Source organism: Terrapene carolina, unplaced genomic scaffold (assembly GCF_002925995.2).
Source record: "Terrapene carolina triunguis isolate 2854851 unplaced genomic scaffold, T_m_triunguis-2.0 Scaffold93, whole genome shotgun sequence".
In the NCBI taxonomy this organism is placed as follows: Eukaryota; Metazoa; Chordata; order Testudines; family Emydidae; genus Terrapene; species Terrapene triunguis.
In genome coordinates this window covers 15,983,071-15,995,689 of record NW_020664444.1, presented here as the reverse complement: position 1 = coordinate 15,995,689, position 12,619 = coordinate 15,983,071, and the positions used below count along the sequence as shown (strand labels likewise).

The 12,619-nt window shown below is 41.2% G+C and overlaps 1 protein-coding gene across 2 annotated transcripts in view; it reads left to right on the top strand.

Moving 5' to 3' along the window:
- The window catches only part of VWA3A (von Willebrand factor A domain containing 3A), a 56,575-nt gene that overhangs the window by 9,098 nt on the left and 34,858 nt on the right, over positions 1-12,619 (top strand). For both annotated transcript variants that reach the window (XM_029911305.1, XM_029911306.1), the window contains 6 exons: positions 1,650-1,758; positions 2,218-2,283; positions 3,332-3,457; positions 8,211-8,349; positions 8,440-8,543; positions 12,117-12,197. In XM_029911305.1, coding sequence (XP_029767165.1) covers positions 1,650-1,758; positions 2,218-2,283; positions 3,332-3,457; positions 8,211-8,349; positions 8,440-8,543; positions 12,117-12,197 — 625 coding nt within the window. The remainder of the gene's footprint in view (positions 1-1,649; positions 1,759-2,217; positions 2,284-3,331; positions 3,458-8,210; positions 8,350-8,439; positions 8,544-12,116; positions 12,198-12,619) is intronic.

The window sequence follows — 12,619 nt, the reverse complement described above, 5'->3', positions numbered from 1 at the left end:
GGGGAAGGGGCGAGGCCAGGGCCCCGTGGAGTGTCCTCTTTTTTTAAATGTTTAAATATGGTAACCCTACAGTGGGCCAAAGCCTGCCTCAGTGGGGTGCCTGGAAGTTCCACAGTGGGGTGCTCCCCCAACCACACCAGTACACAAAATCAGAGTTATGGTTGCACTGTAATTTTCTGTTCTACAGGGTGTGCATCTCAGTGTCTCGCCATTTTTAAAACGCTTGTTTTCTAAACATGCTATGGAGAATTTGAACCAACGGTCAGCCACTAATTCATATGTGTATGGAATGATGATGATTTTTAGGAAATTTGAGGAAACTGGAATACTGGAAAAGCCTGATTCCTTCCCTCTCCCTCTCCCTCTTCCCCATCCCCAACCCCCCCCCACCCCTCCCTCCAAACACACACAGAGTACACATAAGTTTCGCCCTGCTGGTGCTTGAGCAGGAACATTATGACATCAGCCATGCATCACTCTCTCACTCTAGTTTATTTGGGTTGTCATGACAATGGCTGCCTTGGATAACTGGTTTACCTCAGACTCCTATAATATTCTTACAAAGAAGAGTCTCAGGAGGCGTTGTAAGGAAAGCAGACTGAGTTTAGATAAGCTTCTGGTGTTCCCCTTTCTGGGGAAAGTTGTACTGTTTCTTCTCTTATTGCTTGTTCCTTTCCTCAGAAAGGGTTATATGAAAATAAGATGCAAAATTCAGCTCCTTTTCATATAGATTGTTTATCTGCTTCTTATAAATTGCGGGGGGGGTATGGCTTTCTGAATGTTTACCTTTAAGAAAGTGAGAAATTGTAGCTGAGAGTCCCTAATCAGTTTTCTGGTACAATTTAGAAGTTTTAGTAAAATTGAAGTTGCATTTATAAAAAGTTACGTTTGAATACAGTTTAATTAAACTACTTTCAATGTCAACATGCTATTGAGTGGTGAAATGTGGAGCTTCACAATGATCAATGGCAATAAAAATGGTAGTCTGAGGTAAATTCACTGAAGGCAACCTATGTGTAAGCGCTTTATTAATTAAATAGCACAGGTATAAAAGATTTTTTTTCTATTAAAGAACTAAGGAAATTCAAAGACAAAAAAATCATTTAAAGTTGCTCTAATAAATAAATTAAACTACAAAAAATTAGGAAATACGAAGTTAAGGTGTAAGAATATTAAAAGTTTTCAAAGTCAAGCACTCTCAAATTAGGAAATGCCAGAATGAATGCTGCCCAAACAGACCCAGTTTGGCCCCTTTGTGTATATGCATTATGATACAGCCTTTAATTACATGTGGAAGTGAATACATGTGGAAAGTTTGTTGTATGTGGCTTGCCCAGCATCACACAGGAACTTGAAAACCAAGCAAATTTGTTCCAGAAGTCATTACAGACAAATAGTTTCATAGGATTCCATATTTTAGAACTTGCTTTTCAGAGTAGAACCACACTTGAGGAACTGTTGAAAAGGGAGCAGATACACAAATGTATGAAAAGTTACAAAATGGCAGGTACCCCTTTTTGCCTAATGCTTAAATTATGTTCCTGCAATTTGATATTTCTCCTCCACCCCTGCCACATGCACATCAGTTTTATCAGCATGACCTTTTCTACTCTTTGTTTGATGGAATTGTGGATGTCATTTTTCATTAGCCCTGATCAATCTTCGGAAATATTGTCTGACTATATTCAGCAGTGTACCGTGGGGAGAAAGCTGCTGATACACACCATTACGTATGAGTGTAGCAATCATGTTCCTCCTGTAAGTAATCATTCTTTGTATGTGTCTTAAAAATGACCTGTCATTTGTTTCCTTTTAAGCTGTAGTTAAGATGTTTTGTACATTAATAGATTTACAGAAGTGTTAAATTATGTTTTCAAATATTTATTGTGGGACCTCAATCTCCAATAGTGAGTGCTGTGAAATATTTCCCCTTTAGAAGGAAGAGGTTTAACTAAGGCTTCACCTCTGGATTAAAATGCCAATCTGTGACCAATCTGGTCACCTGTTATCAGTCTCTTCAAGCTATGTTAGTTGTTTTCCTATTCCTAAGTATAACAGCCTAGAAAAGATGACAGCATCTTAAAATTGTTTGCAGCCCTTGCTACACACAGCTAAGGGTGCTACTCTGTTTGTTTTAGAGAATTGATTAGCAACAAGAAATCCTATAAATTGGGATGCCCAAATCTTAAGTAACTTTTCTTCTCTTCATATACGTAGGCTGTTTTAAAGAACCTTGCGGAAGTTGTTGGAGGCCGTTATCACTGTTATTCTTCAAAGAGTGAGGTAGGTTTAGGCTAGAAGTACACAGAACAACTTTTTCTTTTGTTTGTTTTTGTTTGTTTATTTTCATGCAGTCACTCGGTGAAATAGGTTCTCGTCTTTGTAGCAATTTATAGTAAAAAGAATTGGTAACTAAGGTCTTTGTTCAGGAAAGCACTTAAGAGCTTGCTTAAAATTAAATATATACTTAAATGCTTTCAAGAATCAGGAATGCTCTCCTAAGGGTGCAGGAGACTTCTGCAGATATTCTGCACATATAGTGGGACCAGGAACAGGGCCGTGGCTGCGGGGGGATGACACAGACAGAGGTAAGGGGGCCAAGGCTGGGGCTGCAGCTGGGGGTGGGTCTGGGGCCGGAGCTGGGAGCGGGCCCCCGGTCGGACCGCAATGGGGGCTGGCAGCGGGGTCCAAGGCTGGGGAGGGGGCCAGGGTGGAGCAGGGTTGGGTGGCGCTCCTTCCCCGCCCCATGGGAATTGTACTGGCCCTGCTGTGGCCCATGAACATTCTTCTGTGCCACCCTAGGAGGGCACGCTCCACTGATTGGGGACCACTGGTCTAACTTCTAAGTAGCATGAAAGCTATGGACTTTATCATTGAAGACTAATTCAAATATTTCATGTTCACTAAATAATGGGAGAAATTTCTGTACACAATCTTAATAGATACAACTACATTTACTCTGTTTTGCGAGGCAGCATCATTGGTAGTGCCCATAAAATAACTGGTAAACCAGTGTCAGAAGAGCTGACATTTTGCATGATGTTTTACTATGAAGCATAGAGCGACAAGGTGGATGAGGTAATATCTTTTATTGGACTGACTTCTGTTAGTGAGAGAGACAAGTTTTCAAGCCACACAGAGCTGAAGAAGAGCTCTGTGCATCTCAAAAGCTTGTCTCTCTCACCAACAGAAGGTGGTCCAATAAAAGATATTAACTCACCCATATTGTCTCCCTAAAAACTTGGGACCGACACAGCTACAACTACACTGAATACAACATAGGAATTGTAGAATCCTTTCGACCTTTTTTCCTCTTCTTGTTGCATAACAGAATTACGATAGCAGCGATGTTTATCTACTGCTTTGTGAATCCCAAAAAGCTAAGAATATTCTCAGCAGCATCAGAGAAACTTTCCAGGGAAGGATTGGTGATTCAGTTATTGGTAGAGTACAAGATGTAAGTACAGTATTTGTTTTGTTTTCAGGTAATCTTCGTATAGCACAGACATGCAGAACTCTGTATTAATTATCAGAATAGGGAAAACATACTATACTAACAGAACACAATGATACATTTAAATGCTATTTACTGGCTGTACTTTGTAAGATCAGATAAATACTAACAAATGATAAGGGAAAGCTTTGAATGGATCCTCAATGGATTCATTCTAGGTACAATTATTTTGGTAAACTGAAATACTTACCAAAAAAGAGAGCAGCAGGGGAAATATTTTTTTAAACACAGGGTGTGGCCATAATGGACAGCGAAACAAATGCTGGACTACCTAAAAGCTAGCCTCATTCATTAACTTTTATTTTCATTTCCAACCTCCCCATGTCCTTGGTGAAGTTGGGAAAAAGAAAAAGGATATTTTCCTCTGCCTTTCTCTCCTTCCGTAAAGCACCTGAAGAATTTGCTGCACTGCTTTATGCAGATGGAAATGCTGCTTGATCACATCTTTCTGTTGGCTTTGACTTGCGTAGAAGAAGCTATGTTGTCTTGTATTCCACATCTTTTTCTTTGCCACATACACCAGCCATCATATACTTGCTGGGGGCCTTACAACCTAGAAACAGCTTAATAACTCATCTGTGCTTACCAACCTTAATGTAAATGAGCTTAACAGCTCTTTTTTTTAAAAAATTTAGATTCATAGACGATTTTTTTTTTTTTTTTTAAACGACGTACGCTTTTCTGTCTCCCAGGTAAAAGGGGCAATGCTGTGCAGGTGAATGGGTCCTCTCCTCCAGGGGATTTGGAGGCAGTTAAAGAGGACTTCCATCAGGTGTCACTAGGACTTTCTCATGGACTCTAGGAATGCCTGTTCTAAGGCAAGGGAAAACACAAGCTGATAGGAGCTTCTGCTTGCATTTCTTTCTTTAGATATGTTTAACATCTCCCAGAATAGGATTTTTGACAAAATTTAACTCCCTCCTTTGTAAGGAGATAATTCTTGAGCATTTTATAGGCATAATAAGTGTTATGACAGCACTAGGGCACAGCAAGTGCAGTACGTATTTCTGCCAGCTCTGTAATTACCAAGTGGAAACAAACCCACACTGTAGTATTTTTGAAGGCTATGCTTCTCCAAACTAGTTTGTGTCAGTCCAGAAACTTGTTGGCCAGACAAGCTACAACAGGGAACCATCTGCATGATCTGTTCTCCATAAGTTCTAGTGTGCTCTGTAAAATTAGGATATTTATCCCTTTTTGAAAATTTATTTATATGTAACCCTTCTGCCAGGCAAAACCAGCAGCAACCAGGGCCAGGTTCAATATCTAGGGATTCCTTTCCATCAATACAACACAGAACCAGCTTGAGCCCCCACCAGTAACCTGGGAAAATTACACACCACCCCTGGGCGCCTCTGAGAGGCAATACTTCCCCACTCGCAAACACCGAGTCTGAGTGTAGAAAAGAAACTTTTAATAAAAGGAGGAAAGTAACTTGGCATTAATTTGGGAAAACACTGCAAACAGGATTCACAAACATACACCATGTGCAAAAGACCTACCCCAAGTAAGTTGGGCAGTCTCCTTTTCCCCTCAGGTTCTTAAGTCCAGCAACCCAAAAGTCCCTTTAACATGCCCGTCCCTTCTCTGCACCCCTCTCACAGTTGCTGTCCTTGGTCAGTGCAGACCCAGAGTTCAAAGGTGCATCTGCACAGTTCACCTCCCACCCCAGGTGAAGGTAAGGAGGGACCTTACTTGCTCCACTGCCCGGGCACTCACCCACCGCCCCTCTCTGCCAGCCGCCCTGCTGGCCACTTGCTCTGCTCACCGCCTCACCAACCACTTGTTCGTCAGCCGACTGTCAGTCACCTTCTGCTACCACCTGCCTCTCTGCTGTGACCTTTTCAAATCAGTTTCTTAGTGATTTTCAGCTCTTTGCAGGCTGGGCAGAAACACTGCCCCATCTCAGGTGATTTCAACTCTGGGAAGAAACCCAGTCCCACCGCAACTGATTTCAGCTCTGATTGAGCATTTAAAATAACAAAAGAGGCTCCTAATGAAGCCTATTTAGCTCTTTCTTTGAACAGCGGAGAGGAACAGGTCAAACCATTCTGGGGACTCCTAAGAAGAGTCTACCCACCACCTGGCTGGGACACCTGTCCCCACCCCTCTTATTTTCACAGGGTTCCAGCATTCGAGCCCCTGGCTTAACAAGGTCCTTTCAGCTGAGGGTGACCCCTCTCATTTGGGACAGGTTAAGCATTGTGTATTCCTACAATAATTACAACATTGGTAGCAGCATTTCACTACCCCTGCATTCAGTACTAATGTGATTTGTAACCCCACACCAGCCAAAGTTGATTACTTTGAGCAAAACACCACTGTAATTGCTGGATATCTCAGCAGAGCAGGAGCAAACTGTATTCACATAAACACACACAAACTCTCTCCCCCTCCCAGCTAGCTGACAGGGAAGGATTCATTCAGACCCTTCTTTACATCCATCCATCCATCCCTCTCTCTCTCTCTCTCTCTCTCTCTGTCTCTCTCTCTCTCTCTCTCTCTCTCTCTATCTATCTATAAATATATATATATATATATATATTGCAGATAACACCTAGGAGTCCCTATCCTGGATCAGGGCCCCATAGAGGCTGTTGAGCTTAAACTGACAGCTGAATATCCACAAGGCGATGTTAGAAAGACAGGCTGAGATTTTAATTTGGATAGAAGAAGACAGTAGAAAGGTAGATCTGTGTTTGTTCAGCATTGAGATCATAGTTGCAGAGGTGTTTTATTAATGTGATTACCCAGAGATAAATTGGAGAGGGAGATGAGTAAGGGGACCCAGGACAGAGCCCTTTAGGACACCACAGAAAGTTGGAGGGGAAGGATGAGGAGGATTCTCCAGATGAGACACTGAAAAAGCAATTAGAGAGGTAGGAGGAGAGGACAGAGTCAAAAAGGCTGAAGGAGGATAAAACTTCAAGAGCAAAAAGCATGGGTTGAAGTCAGCTGACGGGTTGAGGAGGATGAGTATGAAGTATTGGTCTTGAGGTTTGGCCCAGAAGAGGTCACTAGAGACTTTGTTGAGAGACTGATCAGAGGAGTGCAAGGGGCACTAGCCAGACTGGAGAGGATCCAGGATGGAGTTAGAGGAGAGGAACTCTAGGAAGAAGTTGTAGACAATGCATTCAGTGAGCTTAGAAATGGAAAAGAGAAGGAGGGCTAGTTGGAGAGGCAAGTGGGGTCAAGGGAGGTTGATGAGAGAAAATACATATTTCTGGTGCAAAGGGAATAAACTTAACCTAAATTAAACCTAAAGCCTACTTCTTTTCTGTAGTATAAATAAATGCATGGAGACTCGGTTTAAGTGAAATGATGTACTTTGTTTGGAAGAAAGTATTATCTGGGTGTGTTTTTTAACCACAACCATTTCTGTTTGACCAAAGAGTGTCAGATGTAGCAGTAGTGGAAACACATCTCAGCGTAGTTGAGAGGAAATCCCTGGTCAGCAGCCAGAGGAGAAGATAATGTTGAGAAATTTAACTGTAATTTTGTTTCAGTTTTTATAAACAGTAATATTTTAATGAGCATACTGGGGCAAAACTCTGCCCCATGGAGAACAAATCCAAATGGCTCCCTATTGTTGTAGAATTGCCCAGCAGGCACACTGGTCCTTGGACTGACATCTGGTCTATTTTGAAGAAGCATGACTTTCTACACTACTGCACAGTGAGGGGCACCACTTCTGCTCCTTTTATATATTTTGTACAGCCCTTGATAGTTATGGAGTTGTTAAGAACATGTAGAACAGTTTTTGAGACCTAGTGCTGCAGTAATAATGTGCAATCCCATTGAAGTCCACAGGTTTGCAATGTGCCTAGCACAATGTATGCAGTGGAATGCTGTACTCCAAAAGCTATTTTAAAAGGGATTATTGGAAATGTTATCTATGTTCAAAATATTTTACAGCATTCTGTCAGTTTTTAGTTAGCTGTGCAACTGGTACCTCATTTTAGCATATGTAAAACTGCTATGACAAAATTATCTTGATTCATTGGAGAATTGGTCTCAAATCAACAAGATTAAATTCAATAAAGAGAAGTGCTACGTTTAGGAAGGAAAAGTCGATACACAAATACAAACTGGGGAAAAAACTGGCTTGGCATTAGTATTGCTGAAAAGGATCTGGGGGTTATAGTGGATCACAAATTGACCATGAGCCAGCAATGTGATACAGTTGTGAAAAAGGCTGTTATTATTCTGGAGTCTATTAACAGGAGCATTGTGTGTAAGACACAAGAGGTAAATGCACCACTTGTACTCCGCACTGGTGAGGCCTTAGCTGGAGTATTGTGTCCAATTTTGGGCACCACACTTTAAGAAAGATGTGGACAAATTGAAGAGAGTACACAGAAGGGCAACAAAAATAATAAAAGTTAGTTTAAACTGCAGCAAAGGAGATTTAGGTTAGATATTAGGAAAAACTTTCTCACTATAAGCATAATTAAGTACTGGAACTGGTTATCAACAGAGGTTGTAGAATCTTCATCACTGGCGGTTTTTAAGAACAGGTTAGACAAACATCTGTCAGGGATGGTTTAAGTATATTTGGTCCTGCCTCAGTGCAGGGGACTTGGACTAGATGACCTCGCAAGGTCCCTTCCACCCCTACATTTCTATGCTTCTATGTTTTAAAATTGAGTAAACAAATATTGATATTTACATAAAGCATTTTTTTAAATCTGTCTAGATTTCCAAAGAATTTACCAAGTTGACGCCTGCTAGTTTCCTACCCAAACCTCCGAAGCATGAAGGACCTCTTGTTATACAAATGCCAAGCTTCCTGGCCAAAACCTCAGCAGCCTGGTTAAAGACAAATGGATTGAAAGGTATTGCATATAAAAGAGCTTAATGTGGTATGAAGCATGGATTACAAAATAAGTGTATATTTCATTTAGCATTTTCCTTGCTTGCTATAGCCAAGAAGTTAAGCCTTTATCAAGTTTTGGCTCCTAATGCTTTTTCACCTGTGGAAGAATTTGTGCCTATTCTTCAGAAAACAGTGTCATCAACTCTGCATGAGGTAAATAATTGGAACCTGTTCCTCCTCCTCCATATTCCTTTATCTATTACACAAGATAGTGATGACTCATTTTAATGTATGTTCGCTTTCACAAAGCTGCAGCTCTTTCCTCTCTGGAGCCCACTTTATTAATCAAGTGCTCTTTGCTTTTTAAATGTTCTTAGTTAAAACCATTGACTGAAAAGTCAGCCTGATGTCTAAGCTATGTTTGTAATTCTTCAAAGAAATATTTAAAATGTTTCTACAGTATTGCTGTGCTGATGCACTGTTTCATGGGCAATTTAGATAAGTAACCACAGTATACTGATTGAAATTTTCAAAGCAGCACAGATGGGTTAGCCAGATATTATTCACACACGTGTGGTAATTTTCCAAACCTCAGGCATTGCATTGCGGGAAGAGTTAAGGCAGCTGGCTGAACTAGTGCAATTGCAAGGTTTGTAGCTTCCTGTGCAGACTACGAGTAAATAATTGTAGACTGCACTGGTTCACCCGGATCTGAGCTAAAGACCTCATCCAGGGTGCTGCAACCAACACTTTCATAAAGTGCTTGGTAGACTGTTTTTGTGGAGACAAGTTATTATTCGTGTGTTGCAAACACTGTGTTCCAAACAACATCTTTCCAAGATGGCCTCCGCGTAGTCTCATTGTTGGGAAACATGACCTTAGCACTATCTACCTTTTCCAGCATTGTGACTATACAGAGCCAATGCCCCTCAACTACAGTTAATGTTACCTGGAAGCTCTCTTTGCAGTATGGGTCAGTCAGTTGCTCCAGCTATATGTGGGAGAGAAGAGCAGACATCTAAGACCATGACTCCAAACCTATTGTTGTGAATTATACCTATAGGTCACGCGCAGTTCGAGTCTAGGCTGAGGCACAAGAACCAAGTCCACAACTGCAGAGAATTACAGAGATAACAGGTTTATTACACTCGAGTGTGGTGCCCCCCTGCTAGTCAGGAGGGGACTCAGAATGCAGGTTACACAGAGATTATATACTTTTTAGCAAAGCATGCTGTCCTCGTGCATCGTAAGTCATAGCCAATAAACAAACTTTTTCCTTATCTACCACCTATCCCCTCTAGGCATGCTGCCCGTGCTGCCTAATTCTGCAGCTGCTTAGGCATGCGGCTAGCTTGTTTCTCAACTGCTGCCCTTATCTTCTTGTGTCCAAATGCCTCCCCTTCTCCCTCCTAGTACATGGAATGCTTGCTTCTAACTAATAGTGGGCCTGAAACACAAAATGGAGTTCCATATGCTGTTTTCCCTTAACACTATCACCATCCCCAGTATAATCTAAGAGGAAGTCAAAGAGTTATTATACATCTGACCTGCTCCTCGGTTCTACTCTATCACAAGAGATGCACTTTTCAGCCCTGGCACTACCATTTGAGCTCAGTTGCCAACCCTCCTATATCAATACTGACTACAGTGGTTCTGTCAGTTCCAGAAACCTTGGTACCACATAGAGAAACGAGCTCTACATCGATCCCCATAGTATTAGAGCCCTCAATACGGCCTCCTTCAGAGCAATCAACCTCTGCTCTGGCTACATTTGCAACATCTGGATTAACTGTTGCACTGGAACTGGAACCTAACCTTCCAAACACGACACCATTACCAACATCTACAAAGCCTCTGTCAGTACCTAGGGTACTGATAAGGAAGATTTAACTTCGTCCAGCCTCATCAGCACCCAATATCTAGATCTCAGGGAGAATTGTCTAGAACCCCCCAAAGTTCTTCAGAGATCAGCTTTTCTCTAGAGGAAGTTTATTCTTCTGAATCTTTTTCATTAGCTTATAGCAGAAGTTCTTCTTTCATAGCAGATACTCCCTGCCTGAGTAAATCCATGAGCGGGAATCAAAAAAGGTCACATCATCTTGCTGTGAGAGACATGGATCGGGCAAAGTGCAGACTCCCTGGATTCCTCCACCATGATCTCATATGCCATATCCTTATGGTATGCTATCTTGGTCTTATGAAATCCTCAACCTCGTTATTTTTTGAGCACGCCTCCACACCTCATCCAGGAATAGACGGCCTCCTACAGTTGAGCCTCCCAAATCAATGCAACAGTCTCAACAGCATGGTCTTTGTGATTCCAGACAGGATGTACAGAGTACTGATCATCATCATCTGGAGGAACGTGTGACCCCTTCTGCATCTTTGGCAATTATTTCGTCCTCCCCAGAGGAAGCAGTTAATCCTTCATTACCAGCTAAAGCTGACAATTTTATGACACTCCTGTTAATACACCCCAGTATGATATTATCCTCTTTCGCAACTGCATCACATTGTTGACTCATTCAGCATGTGAGCCATTTAACCCACAGAACCTTTTCAGCAGTACTACCACTGAGCCAGTTACTCTCCATTTTATAGTTGTGCATTTGATTTTTTTCTTCCTATGTGAAGTATTTTTTCACTTGTCATTATTGAATTTTATCTTATTGAATTCAGACTAATTCTCCAATTTGTCATGGTCATTTTGGATTCTAATCCTGTCCTCCTCAGTGCTTGCAACCCCTCCCAGCTTGCAGTGTTTCTACTAGGCCGTCTGAGTGCCAAGGGTAGTTTATCAGCATATAAGAAGGGCACACTAATGTTTTGTAGTTCTCCCGTATTCGATAAGCTTCCTTGTCATTGTCTGTTAGCCTCCTGGTTACAGCAGGGGGCTGAGGGTAGAGGTAGGGCATTTTCAGTGAGGGAAAATCAGCTCTAAAACTTCTGTTGGGCTGCCAAAACTAATTTTTTAAATTGTGTTTTACAATCTGATGACACTGTAAAGCTTATTCTCCAAAGTGGGATTTTGGGGGGTCATTGTTTTTTTGAGGGGGAAAGGTTGTTTGATTGGTTTGATATGGGGTTTTTTTGGGGGGTGGAGGAAGGGGTTGTCTCCTTGGGTGAATATAATCCGAATATGTATCCAAATCTCTTTATTATTTTCATATTACCTGAAGTCATCATACACTGATGGAAAAATGAGGTAAAGTATTTGTTTTCAATTGTGTAGCATTGCTGCCACAGAGAGCAGTATTCCTAGTTGTATGACCCTAAATAACTTCTCTGGACTGGCCTTGTGAGATTCTAAATACTTTCAGCTTCCTTGAACTTCATTGGAGTTGCGAATACTCTTGCAGGAGTACCTTGCAGCACTGGCCCCAAAAAAATAACTTTTTAAAAAAAGTATAATGCCTCATTGTATGGCCTGCTCAGAAAGCTTTCATCCTGTATAGAACATCCAGTCCAAAGAGGTTGTCTGATAGATTTTTATCTGAAAAAGTAGTATTTATTTGAAAGTGTGATGCCTAATCAGTGCAGGTTTAAATATCCTTCTGTGTTCTGCCTCTTAGGCTCACGGAACCAATTTCAGCCCTGATGTAAGCAGATGAAACTCCATAGACTTTGAGTTTTCTTACATTTATGGATTTAAATCAAACATATAATGTCATTAACTATCATCTGTGTATTTCTTCATTAATAAACTCAATGGAAAGAATGTTATGTTTATGTAACTTACAACATACATGTTGCTTTAAACAGCTGAGTGTTTTCTCATCCTTTCAGAAAGCAATGATGCAGTTTGAATGGCATGATGGGACTCTGAAAAATGTTCACGTGGACCCACCAATATTATATGACTATCAGGTGAGTTATTAATATTTGTCTAGTTGGTCCTGCTATCCAGTACTACATGCACACCTAGTTATTCCATCTCAGTCATTATCCTGCTCTGAGAAAAGGCCAGCAACAGAGAGGGTTCACAGGCACAGTGGGTTACAAAACGAGATGCTTACAGCTGTCATTACTGTATGTGCAGCATACAGGAGCCAGTAACCTGGTTGGATATATGAACAGATTCATCTAACAATGAAAAATTCTAAACAAGAGGAATAGGTCTGTCAGGAGCACTGCTGGACTAGTGCCAAACATGCTTTGTTGTCCAGCAGCAAGTTATTTTGAACATGTAGTAATTATTCCATTCTATTCTGGTTTTACGTTATTAAAAGCAGTAACTCCCAAACCCACCCTAATACAATCCTCTCCTATAATTTCATACCTTAATTACG